Source organism: Periplaneta americana, chromosome 10, assembly GCF_040183065.1.
Source record: "Periplaneta americana isolate PAMFEO1 chromosome 10, P.americana_PAMFEO1_priV1, whole genome shotgun sequence".
NCBI classification, from domain to species: Eukaryota; Metazoa; Arthropoda; class Insecta; order Blattodea; family Blattidae; genus Periplaneta; species Periplaneta americana.
In genome coordinates this window covers 97,924,512-97,944,996 of record NC_091126.1, presented here as the reverse complement: position 1 = coordinate 97,944,996, position 20,485 = coordinate 97,924,512, and the positions used below count along the sequence as shown (strand labels likewise).

Here is a 20,485-nt window from a genome sequence, read left to right as displayed (position 1 = left end):
CTGAGAATTCTGTAATGGAATAAGAACTACTTCTTTTAAAGATGCCGAAAGTTGCGTAACTGGTCATGAAATAAATTTATCTTCTTTCCTAGAGTTCAATTTTTCTATTAACCTTGATAACAGTATGGAAGACTACTGCAGTTATGTCGTCACCTTCAGTTTTAATTATGTTATCATGAAAAATCTGCAAAGTTGCATTAGCAAAATTGGACACATTCTGCAGAAAGGAATCAACCCACATACAAATTTAATGTCTCTACAATTAAATAATTCCAAGGATCCATATTTTTAACAAAAATACTTCGTATAATACGCTTTTGGTTAAAGCAATACGTATGTAGTTATATTTACTTATTAATTTATCACTCACGTTTAACCTTAAATTGCATTTTTCTCAGTTTAGGTATAATGTGGGTTGGTTTCTTTCTGCAAAATGTGGTCCAATTGATCCACAGCAATGTGCAAGTATCATTTAACCATTAATTATAATTAACACTGAAAATCCGGGGATATCTGGGAACATATTACATCCAGGGATAAGAAGCAAAATTAGGGGACTGTCCCTGGGAAACAGAGATGTCTGGTAACCTTATTGTTGGGGGACAATCGTACAAAATACGTAACAAAATCTCTTAGGGCTAAGAATAAACTACAAGGACACATATAAAATAGCACAAATTTAAGAACAGTTTTATTTCTGCCCTTTCAGTACTGTATAAAATATTCAAGTTTCTTTGGATTGAGACTAACATTATAAAAATAATTACTGTGTCAGAGTTTTCTTATGACCCTGACATTTTAACAGTTGTTAACTGAACTGGCAATTACGTACACTTTGTAATCGATTAGTTAACATAAATTTAGCTAAGCTAGTGCAAAGTACAAAGAAACACAACACCAGTATATGTGGAACCTTATTTAAGGTTTTTAATGAAGCAAGGTTTTCCTCCATCGTTTGTACACTGAATTCAACTATCCCATGCCTAATTCTTCACAAGGTGAACTTCATTTCCCATTTTAGGTCTATTCAGTTCTTCATAAAAACCTTAAATAGAGACTTCACCGGACGTAAATCATTACAATATACATATTATCGAAATTGTGGTATAAAGATTTTCATTTATGCATGGCACCACCATACAATGCAACTGAATTAGCAGTGCAAACTTCGAATGGTTATATGCAAATCTACTATCACAGCTATTATATTACAATAATCATATTATATATTTGCGAATATATGGAGTATCTTTGTAGATCGTTTAGAGAACTTATATTTAGACTTTTTAAATTAAAGAACCCATGGGTTTTGACGTTTTGTTTCATGGCAACAGGATATCTTGTAATTATTTATGTTGGTCAAATTGATGGAAAGAGATTAATGTAATAATTTATATGAAAATTAATGAGCCCTGATCGTATCGTCTACAATCAATGCCAGAAAATGTAGCATAGTCAAGAACTCGTCAGTTTGGGAAGAGTTCGTGGTAAATCCTTTGTGCTCCATGACCAGAACCAGATGCTGCTTTAAGGAATGTGTTATGTGCATGTCCACCAACTCGTTCCATCCAAAATGTTCCATAATGTAAGCTTAGATTAGTACGAGGAGGTCACCAAGTTGCATGGAAGTATGATACTAAGCACAGAGTGCAGTTAGAGGCAGAGGAGCATGATGTCTAACGTTCAAAGTATACCTCGTAATAAGCAGCCAGTGGCCATACATTCCATACTAAAAAGGTTCTAAAAATGAGGTTCTCTATATGATCCCAAAGTATGTCGGTCTAATTAATATACATCCTAGTACTTCTTACAATGTAAGTTCACAGTCCTATCGATTAACACAACAAAATTATAAACATTTGTACACAACACACTATATAACTTTGTACAACATTTCAACTATGGAAACACAGATACACAGCTTCCTTGTTCGAGACTGAAGGAAAAATGTTAGTTTCATGTTAATATCGTGAACACATTTTTAATATAAATTTGCCTATACAATTTCAAAGTAAAAAGGTAAAGGTGTTTTCGTACACCTTACTGAGGCACATGTGAGGCAGGAATGTTCAGTTCCCAAGTTTTCTTGACCTCAGCACCAGGAGGAGGTGAAGTGGGAAGCACTACTCTGGTTGTTTCTGCCCCTGGAAAAGATGTGATACTCAATTGTATAGGAGGCTGCGTGAACCCTGAGCCATTCTGGAAGCCATATTAAGATGAAAAATTTCGTCTTTACCTGGGCTTGAAGACTATCTCTGCAGTCTGTCACACACAGCACATCCAACTCAACACCATACCTAAGAGTAACAAGATTTTCACTTACTGAAATTCATGGCTCGCATTTGCGGCTGGCAATAGGACAAGTGGGGATCATTATCTTCTTTGCAGTATCGGCAATGAATAATTGGGCTGAGCCGAGAGATTTTCATTAATAGAGCAATAAGTCTAATACAGACACTCATAAAATTATTTCTATGTTGCTAAAACGTTCTTTCTTCGTAAACTTTATAAAAATTCGTTGCCAAAAATATATCTCAGCAGCATTTTTAATTATAGATATTTGGTTTCATCACAGTAAAGTTCACAATTTCACTTTTTAAATGCGCACTCTTAAAGAATGGATACATTTTCATTAGCAGCTTCAATTATTTTAATGATAATTTTTGTTATAGGCCTATGTCTGAAATTGTTTTTCTTCTAAGTGTACAGTGCGTCTAGAGATAGAGTGGACTTGCTGACTGTTTACATGTAATTCTGGCAGTAGGTATGGCAACTCTTGCTCAGTCCAAGGCCGCAGTTCTCTCTATCTCTAGACGTACTGTATTTCCATCTGGACCATTACTTTGCCAATTAAAATTTGATCATAAAATCCAATCCACTTTTTTCTCTTGGACTGCATCCACTTCATTACAAATGCGCAAATAAAACAGTATTTTCTTTAAATAGTTGGCTGATTGGAATGTAATGCTTCCAGATTTGGTAAATGTCAAAGGACTTCCTGAACTTCTGCTAGACTCTTTGAGGGAAGTAGCACCTGTAAAAGACAACTTATTATATTACTACCCCCAATAAAGTGATAGGTGAAAATAATGACAAGTATTGCTGTACTCTGACGTGAGCAAGAAATAACTCATAAAATTTGCAATCAATAATTGCACATTAAAAAGTGAGAACTGTGAATAAATGCTATATTTAGGCCTAGATTGAAAAAGAATATTACTGCTTCTGCATTTATCCATAAAATGATGAACATTAAATTTAGCTATACTGTATATAAAAATGTAACCTAATCCTAAATGGTGGAATTAAAAAATTCAATTGCATACTTTTTCTAATATGGGCATCATGATGTATGATGCACACTGTTAACAGGAACTTAAGTGATGATATGTACTTTTAATTTTATGCGCACATGCGTTATATTTTTGTAATGGACGTACGTCATTTTTATTTCAGTTATTTTTTACTTAGATGTTATGCTGAAACAAAATGTATGTCAAGGGGCTTTGTGTAATAGTTACATAAAATAATTGAATACAGTTGCAGTAATATCTTTATTACAAGGCATTATCTTCGCATATATTCTGGAGTAATATTTACTTATGCAATAAGAGTATAATCTTGGGAATTGTGGCATGCGTGAATGTTTAGTGCATGAGTGATCAGTGAGTGCACTAATTTTCACGAGTGTTATAATCAAGATTATACACGATTTGGATATGTTTTCTGCAATCCTAGCATTATAAACAGTAAATAAATTACAAAATGACTAAATGACTTGAAATTTTCGAGTACACTTTTTTTCATGTGATGGCATCATGAATTTTAGGAGCTGGTTTTCTTTCCGTTTTCAAAGTAACTTTCATTTTGTTTCTAATCATCGATAATGGCTCTTGATGTGCACTAAGTCATCGTTTCTGTGCTGCTGGGCAACATTTATAGCACATGTGTCTTAAGGAGCCCATAATGCATGATTTTGATCGTCACAACTTGTTTATAATGCTAGGACTGCATAAAATGGTATTAATTCTACAGAGAAAATAAAGGACAAAATTCTTAAAAAAATTTATTTCATCTCCCAGACCAGGTTTCTTATATAACTCAATAATGAATTAAATTTTTCATTCATAATGTAGGAAGTGTGTAAACTTCCGAGTCTTTTCTTCTTTTTCATGCAAAACAAATTCTTTGGGTATTACTAGCATTAATAACTTAACAATATTTTTTCAGATCAATATTTTCAACAGATACCACATCTTGATGGGCATTTGATGTGTACATTTATTTAAATGTCATTATTTTATTAGTCATACTGCACTATCCAGATCTGAGAAAAAATAATATATAAAACTATAATCAGGCCAGTAGTAAGATACACCATTGAAACCTGGGTAGTGAATAAAAATAGTGAAATATATTACAAGTTTGAGAAAGGAAGGTACTGAGGAAAATATATGATGTACTCTTCGAAACTGGACAAATTAAAAGTAGGAGTAAAAGAGATCTGTTAGAAATGTTTGGTAAACCAAATGTAGTTTACTGTAATTTATTAAGAAAGGTAGATTAAGATGGCTGAGACTAATGGAGCATATGCCAGAAAACAGATTGTCTAAAAGGAAATTATATGGACATCCAGGTGGAACAAGAGGGCATAGGCGGAGTTATGGGGGGGGGGGGCTTGGGGGGCATTGCCCCCCACCAAACTTGTCTGAACTTTTTTTTATTAACATTAGAAAATATTGAAATTAAAATATCTTTTTTATTTTTTTATGATTAAGTTTCTATGCTTAAATTGACGAATTAATGTCTTCAGATCATGTGTCTGGACTATAATATTTATTTAAAATTTTTGAATGTATAAGAATTTCTATATCTCATTTGAGGAATAGAAGCACTGTAATGTTTCTTTTGTAACAGCCTGTACTCATGTGTTAGAAATCTACAGGTGTTCAGGCCGACACTTGGAGAAATATGGATAACATACTGCAAAACAATGCAGAAAAAAGAAAAGTGATTCCGGTATAAAGACGAGATTAAATAAAATAATCAGAATTTACATTTCGTATGATATCTTCAGGAAAGCTTAATATAAAAAAGTTTCTGTTAGCACTGTTACATAGTTTTATTGATGCATGCATATGTTTCTGTACGAGAGAGAAAAGGGAGATTGTTTTAAATTATGCCCTATTATAATTTGTAGTAGATTTACAGTTCAAGCTTGGTCCAAAACATCCGAATATGGATATAACACTGAAAGAAACGTGCCCCCTCAAAAAAAAAAAAAACCTTCATTAAATGATCATATTCTGATATACTATACTGTACCACAGTCAAGCTATAACAGGGGAAGGAGGTAAATGATGTCTCTCATAACCCTGTTATATGGGGATTTTATGGTTTTGCTTTGCCCCTCCCCCCAAAGGAAACGGTTCTCTCTCCGCCTATGCAAGAGGGAGAGGAAGACCTAAACTCAGATAGCTCCAAGATATAGAGGACGATCTATGGAGAGTTGATGTGAGAAGATGGAGACAGAGGACACAGGACAGAGAGGAGTGGTTTCAACTAATTGAGGAGGTCCAGGTCCTTCACGAACTGTAGCGCCAGTGATGAATTAGTCACACTAGGAAGCTTCAAACCAGAAACCATCGTGCTGAACTTATTATTAAAAAATATATTGAGGGGGATTTTGCTTTTCTCCGAAGGTAACATATTATTTGCGAATCACAGCTTCAACAGCGATTATTAATATGCCAAATTATACAGGAACTTACGAGGCAAAATCAGAAATTAAAGCAAATTTGCTCTCAAGAAAGCAATAGTCACTTCCCGGTAAAATTTTAGAGTTATCTTAAGAAATAAATAACAGGCATTATCGCAACAAGTACAGATTTCATAACAAATACTAACCTGAAACTGATAATGAACAGAAAAAGAAACTGCCTACTGAAGGATGTACTTGAAGGAATGGTGAACGGGAGAAAAGTTAGGGGCAGAAGACGTTATCAGATGGTAGACAACATTAAGATATATGGTTTGTATGCAGAGACTAAGAGGAAGGCGGATTGGAGAATGTTGGATTTGCAGTGAAAAACCTGCCCTTGGGCAGAAAACTATGAATGAATGAATGAATGAATGAACCTGTGTTATAGAAGTTGTTTAAAGTGGTATTCGTCTTCACTCACATTCCCGACACCTTCTGATACATTTGTTATTTACGCGCAAATTTCTACACTATTTATGCAATTTCTCTTCATGAAGCTGTAAGATTTAATTTAATGAAATGTATACATGTTTTCAAAATTAGACTTTATATATCTTAAATTTTATTTTTGCGTGTTGTTAGGCATTGTTAGAGATTTCTTACGAGCACTTGTTCATTAGCATATGTTGAGTGGTTCATGAAATAGTAAATGTTTTAGATGGTGGACATGTGAAAATCATAGATGATTTTGATAGGGCCGCCATTTTGGTATTTTTCCAAGACTTTTGAATGATTATATTTTTAGTGTGTACGTATATTCCTTACTGTACCTTTCAAATGAGATATCGTCCACTGCTCTAGTCAAAGTAGGTGGAGAGCACTGTGAACAAAAGTGGGTACCGGTAATGTAAAAGTCTGAAACCTTGAACACCGAGGAGATCCAAATCCACGCACAGATATTTCTTTAGAATGATAACACTCATCTGCATTCAGTGGCAGCATCCACTGAAATAATAATTAGTGATGCAACAACATAGTTTGTTTGGGGTGGGGGTAAGAATTTTGTCATGTGCAATTTTCATGACATGTCTTATCATAACTCTCATGGGGGATTAACTATGCTGTACTATCAGCTAGCTTAAAACTGTTTTCATTTGACACAGTGACAAAATAGTCCAAAAGCCAATAGACTATCAGATCTAAACTTTGAACAGAGGTTGATTAAAGAGAAAATTTGAATTATAAAAAGAATTTAGTTAAATATTTTGAAGTTCATTTGAAATAAATATTTTTTAAACTTTCTATTAAATGCTAATTTTTATAAAGTTGATTGTAAACAATTACGAAGAATATTATTTGAAACATTATGTTAAATTGATCATTTTTAACTTTTTCACTTTTCTGATAACATATTTAGTAATTGTGACTGTAATCATGTATTCAGTAATCGATTACAAAATGTCCAAGTCTGATATAAAGGAAGTGAACAATAATGCATATTTAGGTTCTGACCATTATCTTCCATTTTTTTTTCTTAAGAATGTGTAATCTAGGGATTAGTAAAGGACCTCTTAACTCTTCATAACAACATTGGTAGCTTAAAATTAATAACACTTAGATCGATAAATAAAAACCAAAACCTTGAACTATAAAACAAATTAATTAAATTAACATTAAACAAATAAATTAATGAATACATGTAACATGAACAGCACATCGAATTCCTGACTTCGACAATATTCAAACTGCTTCTGAATTCAATGTTGTGGGGTTCTGAACCACAGATAAGAAGAGCATTAGTTTATTGTGATTGTCGCAATGATTCGAATTTTGTTATTATAATAAAGTGACTTTAAACAACTTTCATCTCACTAAAATAAATGATTACATTATAAACTTAAATTTTCGTCATAAAGAAGAGTAAAAACCGCACTATATAACTCTATAATAGTTTAGGAGGGTAAAAACTACATTATTTACCCCTTGGAAGTTTCGGGGTTAAATCTTACCCCCTTACCTCCCCGTTGTTGCGCCAATGGAAATAATCAAGAAGCTGATATTTTAACTTGTACATTCATTCTATAGTCCTGACCTTGTGGTGATGATGATGATGATGATGATGATGATGATGATGATGAGGACGAGGACGACGACGATATGATAATGATAATGGTTGTGGTGGTGTTGGTTATGGTGATAAAGGAGAAGTTAAGGAAGCAGTCAATCTAAATCAAAATCTTTCTTTGCATATGGGATCAGATGAGCCTTCAACTATTACACATGTGTTGATAAGCAGGGTGATTACATTAAGAAGTGATGTTATATCGTTAAATTCGCTGTGTGTGACAAAGTCGCTTTATTTTCTGATTTTAACTCATAACAATTCAAACACAGAATTCGTTCACATAGAATCACTATAGATTTTCTTGCAAGTAATCACATTTCTTCCTTCAAAATTCAAAGCAAGAGTTACAACACTTATCTTTCTATTATTACATTAATACTTGCTTGATATTCAACACATTGTGATTCTCTTTAGATATGGACCCCGGACTTATGTCTTTTCATTTCTAGCAATGGAATGTGACTCACTATTGAGAGTTTACTTTACCTGGAAGCCCTTAGGAATATAATATTCACATGTGTTGACACCATTTGCATATCTGTACATTCGCATTCCCAGGTACATACAGTAATACTGACCACACTCTTTCAACAGGAACAAAAAACAGAACTTGGAAGTGACAATAATCGTCATGCATTCAGTTTAAAAATCAAAACAAATTATATTACAAGCCCTGAGGTCTGACTCCTTATATGAAGTAAAAGTTGCCAAACTTCCTGAATGTGCTTACACACCGACATGAAAATCGAGGTGTAGATAGAAGGAGACGTTTGACTGAAACAATGTTATACAGGCAGATATCAGATTCTCACTTGCGATGTGTATACAATAACTGCACTTGTTAACACACCAAATGGAACATGGCAGTGATAGACGCATTACTCAATGAAATTTTCACTGCTAATTTAGTTGCCAAGTCGAGTTCAAGATATGTTTCCTTCTTTTACTTAATTCAAAAGGACACATATTACACAGGTGATAATTACAGATCTAAGGCATTGTGTATCAATTGGACAACAAGACTGCTCAGCAAACAGTATCACCTACATGTGCTGTTTGCGGACCTAGCAATTCTAAGCAAGCAGTAAGAACCTCACAATCTCTCTTGCGGTGCTTCTCGATGCATGACAAAGGCTTAGGATCAAGATCCGTAACTCCAACATTCATGACGTGTGCATGACCATCTGATTCTCGGACCACATGATGAGCAGGTATGTGGTTTTGGGTTCTGTGAAATAATAATTAAAATTCAAGTAAACTACAGTTTTATACATACATACATACATACATACATACATACACACACACACACACACATACATACATACACACACACACACACACACACACACACACACACACATATATATATATATATATATATATATATATAAAGGGTGATTCACGAGGAAAGGTAAAAAATTTAGTATACGATATCTTAGGCCATTTTGAGTGAAAAAGTTCATATGAACATAGGTCTGTTTTCGAATGATGGTGGAGCTAGATGCATTTTTTTGGTAAAACGTCTCGCCCCAATGTGAATCAGATGTTACCATATGCTACTGACGTGAGATGTAAGACAAGGTCACTGATCGCAATGAATGACGTAACATTGGAATCTACATTGTGAGCAACGTGGATAAGTTCATTCACCTCACAAACCAGGTGATGGGGGATTACAAATGTCCAATCGCCTGCCCTTATCTAATGTAATGACACAGATCCCGCACATAACACAAATACACTATTGCTTATCAGTTCACAGCAGTTCAGTCAGCTACTTACAAATGTCCAATCGCCTGCCCTTATCTAATGTAATGACACAGATCCCGCGCATAACACAAATACACTATTGCTTATCAGTTCACAGCAGTTCAGTCAGCTACTTACAGTACAGTAGTTATACAGGTACAGTTATCGGAAGTGTTAAGTTGTGTTCAAGATGCCTTATAAATTTTCGACTGCAGAATACACCGATATTGTGTATGTTTATGGTTTGTGCAATGGAAGTTCCTTGCGCGCCATCACTGAATATGAACGATGCTTTCCGAACAGAAGGGTATTATATCGAAGAGTACTTACCGTCTATGGGGTTGGATGAAAGACTTGATATACCAAAGGAAGGTGAAAATGAGAGAGGCGCTAATCGACCATATTTTGGATGCTGCACTCCGCATAAAGAACAGGCACATGCAACTCTCCTGAGTGATAAGCGCGATTCACGCCCGAGCGCAACAGTGCATTGAAGCAGAAGAAGGTACCTTTGAAAATGTACGAAAAATCGACCCCGACATCTAGAATATTAGGTATGTATGCATACGTGAATACAAACTTTAAATTTGTCCGTTATCTGCCTCTAAATGCGAGTTAGTATAATGGAATCCCGGAAGTTTTTGTGAAATCAAAGAGCCATATCTCTGTAACAGTGACTCAGAATGACTTCAGAATTCACATCCCAAATTTTTTACCTTTCCTCGTGAATCACCCTGTGTGGGTGTGTATATATATATATATATATAGACACACACACACACACACACACACACACACACACGAGAGTTGGGCCATAAGTCATGGCAACTATTTTTTTTAAGAAACACAAGATTGCTCTGTGCTTGTCTGTAATAAAACAGAGAGTAATGTTAAATCAGTTGTCAGTGTAGCACTGTGCAGGATGGATGTAACCCATGTTGAACAACGCTCGTATATCTCCATAGGAGAAATGCCAGAGAGTGCCACAGAGAGTTGATAGAAGCTGTCGCGAATTGTACCCTTCCATACCGGACAGTCGCAAAGTGGGTAGCTACTTTGAGGGCCTTTAAAGCGGGTATGTGTACTGTAATGATTCTGACACAGGAACCCTATAATGTTATGGCAACGACCTAATAAACATGAGGAGCAAAATGTTGACATGTTGTTAAATGTCCGCACATTTCGTCCATTCCTTGACCTTTCATCTATATATTTCACATTTCTACTCACGCTCCAATTCTCACAATAAAAAATAGTTACCATGACTTACGGCCCAATCCTCGTATATACAGGGTGTCTCCAACTTTTAGAGTCAAAATTACATACATAATTGAGGACTCTAAACTGAGAATTTTGACATAAGGAAACAGTGATCAGAAATGGATATTTCGGATGCCACGAGATCTTGAAGTGTATGTGAGGGACGTTTCTGTAAGCTGCTTTAATTTTCATAACAAACAACTGTCTGGTGCTTCCATGATGATATTTGTTATTTGTTATTGCTTACAAAATTTCATGCATCATTGTAATATGTATTGAGACAGGTGGTCACCACTTTCAACAACTGCTCTGAGCTCTACGTTGTTGCTATGAGGTGTATGTTGTTTTGGAAATAAAACATTAAATATCTTGTTTGCAAGAGAATGTGGTTGTAATACTGCCCACTTCATATCACTGATCACCTGGGCAACAAATTTTTACCTGTCTGCCTCATTATACAACAAAAACACCAGGGATACTTAAGAGATGGGCAAAAGTCATGCATTGTTCTAGATGTATCAAGGCTGGTGATCACCACTTTGAACAGTTGCTATGAGATGTAAGTTATTTATGTGCGTAAAAAATTAAAGCAGCTTGCAAAAATGTTCTTCAAGTGTATTACCTTATTACTTGTTCAAGACCTTATAGTTATGGTACAGCTCCTGAAATACCCATTTCTGATCACTGGTTCCTGATGTCAAAATGCTCAGTTTAGAGTCCTCTACCATCTGTATAATTTCGACCCTAAAGATTGGAGACACTAATATATATATATTATATTTTCTCACAGAGATATGTAAATATTTGCAATCATATTCTTAAGTACTGATAAAATAAAGTTACAACGAATTTCTCTCTAAAACTATTTGTATCAAAGAACTTAATGAAGGCCACGTAGATTCTAGTACCATGATGACTGTAGTGGACATAAAATATATGTAATTTTATGTACATATTTCTCTGACAGTGCTACGTAAGCACAAAGGGGAGCTTCAAAATTCTTTCAAAATCGATTAGTTTGCAAGAACAGTTAAATACGATATAAGCTACCGGTACTCAGAAAGCTGAAATGATAGCAAAAGTCACGTGCATCATGAAATTCTGAAGTTTTATTAATTAATTCTGACATAAACACAGTACTAGTACTGTACTCATTTCATTATATACTGAAAAAACTTAATGTTTATAAAACTACAAAGTATAGGTATTATAATAGCATATTAAAACACAAATTTTAATGTTATAAAATAAAATTAGAAATTTTAATGTTATGAAATAAAATTAGGAAGTTTTGAATTCTCTTTCATTAACACAATCCCTATAGAATGGAGCCAAAAATTAATATTATTAAATCTGTTCCATAGTATGGATAAATGAAGGGAAAGGTAGGTAAATAAGCAAATGATAGACAGCTAGATGGAGACAAGGGACAAAGTAAAAAAACACACACACACACGCACACGCACACGCACACGCACACACGCGCACGCACGCGCACGCACGCACACGCACGCACACGCACGCGCACACACACGCACACACACACACACACACACACACACACACACAAAAGGACGTTTAAACCCTCGAAACTCAATGTACAATATTGTTTCCGATAAAACTAAATCTAGAAAAAGTCTGAAATCTTTCATCAAACCGGATGCAAAGTTTATTCATTGTATTGGAATCACAGTAGGGGAAATACTGAAACATACTGCACTTGAAGATAATATGTAGCTCGAAATTGCAGATCACAAAAACGAGAACAAATAGCAGTGGCGTATACTGGTTAAAGGGTTTGGGCTACCACTGACCCTATTATTACACAAAATATATTTTAAAATCCCTATAATAAAATTCCTTACATATTTATGTGAATTCCAGACGTCTTGATTGGGACGAAAATACGTTGATGACTTCGTCCTTGAAATTACAGTTGGGCCACTTGCAAAGTTTCTGTAGAAATGACTTTTCAATGGATATTAGTGCCAAGCCGGATAAACGTTCTTGTGTATGAGTTGATCTACAGTAGGATTTTATTCTCTTCAACGCAGAAAATGTTCTTTCTACCGATGCTGACGTAGCTGGTATTGTCACAATTAATGTTGCCAATTTAAGGACTTCAGGAATAACTTGGTTCAGCTGGTTTTTATATATGGCAGAATTTATTTCATGGATAGGTTTGTTCGAAAAATCAAAGACTTCTGCTGAATATATTACACTTAATTCATTTTTCAAACGTACTTGATCAAAGTGACTGTTATAGGACTGAAATAATTTGTTTAGTGCCTCATTCGGGAAGTTTTCTCTATAAGCAGAAAATTTTTGAGAATCTAGAAGATGTGTGAACTGAAGCTTTCCATAATCAGAAAATCTGTCAGTAATTTCCATGTGCATACGATCTAGTATCCTGTAGTACAGCTGCCTGTATTTCAATCCATCATCTCCTTTTCTTCGCTTTAATGGTGGTTCCATTGCATTGGCTAAAGAATTTTCATTTTCCATATTACTCCATATGGACAGAAACCCACTACGTCTGAACTCGGATATAGTATTTTTTTTTTAACTTTGATACCTCTTGCAAGTAGTATGCTATGTCTAGACTTTTTGTCTGAAGAATATTGTACAGCATATCTGTATGTGCGAACACTCTAGCATAGACCTCAAGAAGAAATATATTCTGAAACTGTGTGAAAAAATTCAAATATCCTTGAGCCTGCACATTTACAGCATCATCCCAGTTTTCTTCAGAGTCATTACAAATGATATTTTTAAAGAAAGCAGTCCGTTTTTCTCTGTATTCCTTTACTGTATTTACAAGCCGAGATGTAAAATTCAATCTAGTTGGTGCTACTTTTGGAAGTTTCTTGTTCATAAATTCCTTGAGTTTTCTGATCTTTTAGGAGATGATGAGAAAAATGCAGCTAAACCCGACAGTGTTTTGAAAAAAATGCGGCATTCTGGAATGGATGAAGTAGTTTGTTGCAAAACTAAATTGAGAACATGGCTGTAACAATGGACAAATAGTGCTTGAGGATACTTTTCTTGAACTTTAGTTTTTAAGCCATTAATATTTCCCGCCATAACTGAAGCACCATCGTATGTCTGTGCAATTAACTTATTGCCGACATTGTATTCTGCTATAACACCTTCCACATGCTGAAACAAAGCAGCAGCAGTTTTGTCCGAACTGACATTTGTGAATCCTATAAACCGTTCTTGAATATTGGCAGTACTGTCGATGTATCTTAAAACAGTGGACAATTGACTCTGATTAGAGCAGTAACTTGTTTCATCAACAACAATGGCCACAAAAGGTTTTATGTTCTTTATCATAACCCCACTTATAGCAAATATTAAGTCATTCTGAATTGCGAGAGAAGTACCACGAAATACTGTTGAACTCTCAAGATGATTGGCCAGTAAATGGTCAAATTCACTTAAGGAACTTAAATATTCAATATAATTTCCTATATTGTCTGATTCCACATTCTCGTTATGACCCCGAAAAGCCAATTCTTGTTTTCCTAGAAAGCAGACTGCGTTAATAAGATGCAGTAAAATCTCCCGATTTTTTTTTCACAAGAGCATTGTGTTGGTTGATGTGTAGAGCTTTTTGCTTATCTAGCTGTAAATCAATTCTTGTCTTCCCAAAGTTTGCAAAGTTCATGCTACTACAAATATGAGCTTTTGATTTGTCGTATTCTAGGACTGCTTTTCGAAGGGAGTTCATATTAGAAAACCCCTCTTTTGACCACACATTAGTTTCGCGGCTAAATAACAAACATGGCCAGCAAAATAGTTTAGACAGTTTAGAAGTACCACACAACCAATTCCACTTACCATATGATGTTGAAGTGAAATGGCGTGTGTACTCTCGCTGTTTTTCTTTTACGTCCATGGACAAATTTAACTCAGGAGTTGGTCTTTCCATTTTCACAATTTCAACTTTCTCGTTGTTATGTACGACGGTTAAAAGGCACTTTTAATAAACCTTCTATTACACAGTCATTTTCAACACAAACCTCTCTAGAAACTTGTTCTGCCATATTTTTCACAATATCACTTAATTGGGAAATTAAAAACTTAATAATTTACAATTAATATAACTCTTAGACACTCGAACAAATCACAGATTTAAAATAATGCACTGCAAGAACACAATCACATTCAATTGCTAGCGTACTAAGCGTATTGCTGCTTCGCGCCTTCGAAGAAACCGATCACGAGAGCGGCAACTCACCCGCCTACACTGCACGATAGAAACAGTAGGGAGCGGGGGGGACGGGCAGTTGTGCTACAGGACAGAGTGCGCGGTACGGTCACAGGCTACCTCACGTAGCAAGCGGTTTCTCCAGCGATGCCGCCTTGGCAACTTGTTTCTTTTCGAAAGCAGAGAGTGCATATAAATCTAACAATTACTTTAATTTTAATTACTATGTTAAAACTAATAATACAAAATTATTACATTATGTTATATTATAAACTTTTTCTTTTGTAATTTCCTTGGGCTACTGCCGGTAGCCCCGGTAGTCCGCAAAATACGCCCCTGACAAATAGAGAAACCAACAGACAGAAGATGACAAGGACTTCATGCAATATGAAACAGAAATACCGTAATAACTTAAAAGAATGGACCCCAAGAAAGTGCCAGGACATGATGTACTTACAAGTTACATACTGCAGATGGTATATACCGGTATTTTGTTTTCTGGCTTTGTGTCGAAACTATTTAATGAATTCTTACGGAAAGGAAACTTACCAGAACATTGGAAAAAATGTAAAATACTATAATCCTTCAGTAAGATGAGGGAAGGAATGTTATGAAGCCACAAAATTTAAGCCAATAAATTTAATGTATTAAGTGTAAGGCGGAAGGTACTGGAGAAACTAATAAAAGATAGAATTCCGCATCAACTACATTTAAATAATTTTCTAAGCAATAGCCAATATATCTATACTCCACAAAAAGAAACTAGTATGACTTAAAGTTTATGTGGAACAACTTCATCTAGAAACATATCGAGTTAATGACTAGATTGGATGTGAAAGGAGCAGGGGTGGAGATATGGACCCACAGCCTCCGTGACTGTGGGGGTGGGCTCAGGAGGTTCATGGATGCAATAATTATTTTTTACTTTGAATTGTTGGACATTATAATTTCCCGAATGAGAGAATGTTTTGAGTCCTTCAGACAAGTAATAAACGAATTTGATGTTTGAGTCCCAAAATTTTAGACAGAGTTATTGACGGTTAGGTTTACCACTTATCAAAATGTTTAAGTGACCAATATAATAGGAATCTGATGGATTCTTTCCGCCAACAAATGGTTAGCTTCCGTTCAATTCTGAGAAAGAAAATAAAAAAACGCCATAAATATCACACAACTGGCTAAAGCCATTATTTATGTCAAAATTTAACTCTGTCTGCCAGCTTCCCAGACGTTTGTACAGCTTACATTTTATTTACAGGCACCACAATGCCCGTGACAAGTGTGATGGCTGAAAGATCAATCTCAAAACTGAAGCTAATTAAGAGCTGCCTTAGAAGTACAATGTCACAGGAGCAACTCAATGGAGTTTTTATTTTGAGCATTGAAAACAACACAGCTCGGGAGAAAGATTTTAATCTGATTATCGATTCATTTGCAGCATAAGTTCGTAAAGGTAAGGTAAAGGTAAAGGTATCCCCGTAACATGCCATGAAGGCACTTGGGGGCCATGGAAGTAGAGCCCCATGCTTTTCATGACCTCGGCACTAGAATGAGGTGGTGTGGTCGGCACCACGCTCTGACCGCCTTTTACCCCCGGGAATGCATAAGTTCGTAAAAAACAATATATTATTGTTAAGCATTTCTTTGACTTTCGTAAAAAAGTTGTGTAATACCGGTATGTTATACTATTTATAGATGCATTACGCATTTAATTCTTTGTATTAAAACGATACTTATGTATAAAATAAATAATACAACTCTCTACATTAAAAAGTGTAAGTTTCTTAACAATGAAGTGCCATGATAACCTGAGATAACAATGCCTAAGTTGATGAGGGTAAAAGTGTAAGAAAGGATTGGAATATGTTAAAATAACTTAACTAGGACGTTCGGATTTTGAGAACACCCTAATTCAGCTACTGGGACAAAAATATCCAGTCGGTAATTAGATGTGTCTTTGAACGACAACTTCTCTTTCTTATAAGAAATTGATCTTTTGCATGGAAGAGACTCTATGATGATCAAATGACATTTTATTAAATTTTAAACATCAAGTACAGTCATCTCAGGAAGTTTCTGTTTCGATATATTTTCGTGTAAAATAACATTAATGGAAACTTTTAACGTAAATCTCATGCATAACATCTTACGTAGGTATTAGGCGTATATTTTGGTATAAGTCTTGAAGAACTATAACTTGTTTTATGACTGCAATGTAGTACAGTCAAGTCAAAAGTTTTCATCACAGATTGAAACTTACTACAGGTAAGTAAACACATACTGAAACATAAGCAAATAGAATAATGATACAAATGATATCTTAACCTAATTTATTATTATTCAAACCGGTATATAAGTACAATCCTTGCAAGTACCTATATATCAGTAGATTGAAATTTACAAGATGCACAAACATAAGAGAATATGTGACGTCACAGATTTTCAAAATGGGATACCCAATTTTTTCTGATCACACAAGATTCACCTCTATTCCTTAGGATTCAGTGACACCATTCACATACAGAATATCCAAAAATGCATCAAGGTCTTCTAATGGTAAGGACCAATTGTTGCCTTTCGACACCCTCATATCTCTATTTTTGTTCATTTCTGAATATGATTGAGACTATATTAATCAAGAAACAAATGCCAAGTACTTGAGACAAGTCTAGTGACAACACGCCTTTTTATATCATAATCAGAATTACTGCCAACTGGAATTTCGTCTACATTTTCGCCTTCCCACCGATCTTCCAAAAGATCATTTAGCAAAGCCTCGAGCTTCCTTTTTGTAAGGCCGCAACGACAAGTCATGCTGCAGTAGCCTACTTCAGAAGCACCAAGTGATCTGGGAGAGAACGAGCAGTAGATTCGCTCACAAGTGCAACTTCTCATGTTCGACTTCTGCTGAAGCTCACTGTAAACGCTTGATTTTACTCTAAACCAGTGGTCATCAGCACTTGCAGAAATGGGTACCAGTATCAGGTAAGGAGTGTATTGGAAAATGCACTGTGGTACAAGGGAGAGGAAGAAAGCAGCTATAATGGTGTGGGCAATGAATAGCTGTATACCAGGGCACTATATGCTGCACTGTTAAACATTATTATGTCGTAGCTCGTATAATAGTCAATCAATCGTGCAGTAAATTTTAGGATTCATAGATAAGGAAAGCAAAGAAAAAATTTCGAATTCAAAATCTTTTTTGGAAAGTGAGAAAAAATACTACTTCGAAGTGACATGTTCAAGATAGATATTAACATCTTCAAAAGTTGGTAAGAGGCAAAGTTTTTTATTTTTCACTTAGATGGGGGGTCAAAGCAAGAGAAATGTTTAGAAAGAATGAAAATTAGTTTTAAAAATAATTGCTATTCAAAATCTTTACTAGTTTCCGCGTTACAGCTAGTTAAACAAAGGAGTAGTTTCGTCTGGCGACTTCCGTATGCAGAGTGACTAAACTTTTGTCTGTTAGAACTGTGGTTTCTCATAGAAATCATCACGGTGATTTCAAATTTGTTTTCGAAATGTTTCCATTGCTTAAAGTTTTCGAGTTAATCGTGATTTTTTATATTTAATAAAAATTGTTCTATTACATAACTAACATTTATGCTGATTAAACACTAGTTTGACATACTTCGAAATTCAGAAAAATGAAAGAATATCATAGTAGTCTTTACATTTATTATTATTATTATTATTATTATTATTATTATTATTATTATTATTATTATTATTATTATTTCTTGTTTCATTTTCCTGCCCTAGCACAGGACCCACTCCATTTCAAACCTATCAAGATTTCATATTGATATCTCAATTTTTTTTTTATTTTTTCTGACACTTTTAACTCTAAAATAAATTTGATCTGTGTATTTTTTTTCTAGTAATCTAATTTCGACAGATATTAAATTAAGAAATTTTTTAAAAACTGTTTGTATCAATTCCTCGAATATATCTGTTTCTGGTTCTGGGTTCAGATGAAAGATAAAAATCCCAGTGAAATAACGAGATATTGTACATATCAGGATTTGTGGCTTGTCCACTTCTTTCACTGACCCTTCAATAATTTCAGAATATTTTTAAGTTATTGACATTATAAACAAACATGCTGAGTATTTATTAATTATATAAAATATGCTTACTTTAATGCATATGTGAACATTGTGTGCATCATTAAACTATTATTGCTGATGTAATATTTGGCACAAATGAAACCCCACCATGGAATACTGTATACCCGCCAGCAGCCACGGATGCACCAGAGGGAATAGTGTGCTTGCGAGTAAGAAACGCTCGCCCCAGGCTGCACTGTGCTGATGACCGCTGCTCTAAATCGATTGTTGCAAGAGGCTCGCAATGTTCCAAAACAAACCCTTTTATCCCACCATTATCTCTCAACACAGCACCACGTCACGCCATGCTTTGCTCAACTATGGTCATATTCCAACCAGTATGGGAGAAATGTGTGGCTATTACGATGATCACTCTAGCCATTATATCTGGCTTGAAAAACCAGATTTCGCTACTCACTATAGTTCCTCAATTCATTACGATGTTGAGTGGGGAAAAATCATACACAATGGCCAAAACTTCATGAGAAAATTTCTTCCCTCATGAAGATTCCAACCTGAGCTTACTCCGTAATGCTGGTCAAGGCATTTTACCTTAGACAAGGCAGCTATGGTGCAGGCCCTACTGATAAGCAAATCCCTCAATTATCCAGGAGGTTATGTGCGGCTGCTTGTCTCTATCCCAATCTACTTATTTAGGACGTCGGTCTGTATAATGTTAGTCAGCAAAGGAGGCAACAAGTCGAATGTTAGGTATTATTATTTATTAGACAAGCTGATAGGGAAGCTAGCATAATCCCCAGTGTCCTTGTTACAACTCTTGGACTACGGTACCTGATGTCGATAGTCTGGTCATAATGAGATGTCTCTCCCATCCATGTTCCTTTTCTTATCCCCACCAATTTGAACTGCTGCCGGAACTATACTCTGCTACCTGGTGACAAGGTATGCAACATTGAGAATTGTGATTGCAGCTAAGAAAGTTTAATGTTTCGATAGAGGCTTTCACCAAGACTCACCTCCAGTTCATCTTTATTAGCAGACTCTCATCATCACCCAGGCACCTCAAGTGGTCAGACTATTCTTATTTAATAAATATTCTACTCAATCCGGGGAGATTCACAGGACTGGACTCTATGCATGGCTCCCCAGCACCCAGAATTCAGGATGATGTTATCAGCAACTGATGTACTCAATTGTCTGAATGAGGGGGACAATCATGTCTCCCAATCTCTCAGATATCTGGGACTCAATCCATTCCCCTTCCCTCCCTCACTGGGAAATTGACTGAGTTGCACTTGGAGCATGGCTTGTCCTGCATCCAGCATTAAGAATGATGTTATCAACGACCGATATATAGTCAATGC

General features: G+C 35.3%; 1 protein-coding gene across 15 annotated transcripts in view; it reads right to left on the bottom strand.

Annotated features, from left to right (window-relative positions):
* The window catches only part of Ipk1 (Inositol phosphate kinase 1), a 1,778,442-nt gene that overhangs the window by 4,834 nt on the left and 1,753,123 nt on the right, over positions 1-20,485 (bottom strand). For 11 of the 15 annotated variants that reach the window (XM_069837964.1, XM_069837963.1, XM_069837968.1 and 8 more), the window contains one exon: positions 677-2,297. The exons of 1 other annotated variant lie outside the window; for it this stretch is intronic. In XM_069837964.1, coding sequence (XP_069694065.1) covers positions 2,093-2,297 — 205 coding nt within the window. In that variant the 3' untranslated portion in view covers positions 677-2,092. Of the gene's footprint in view, positions 1-676; positions 2,298-4,053; positions 9,055-19,952; positions 20,053-20,485 lie in introns of those variants that run through there. 3 more of the 15 variants (XM_069837976.1, XR_011334445.1, XM_069837975.1) reach the window with 3 other exon arrangements.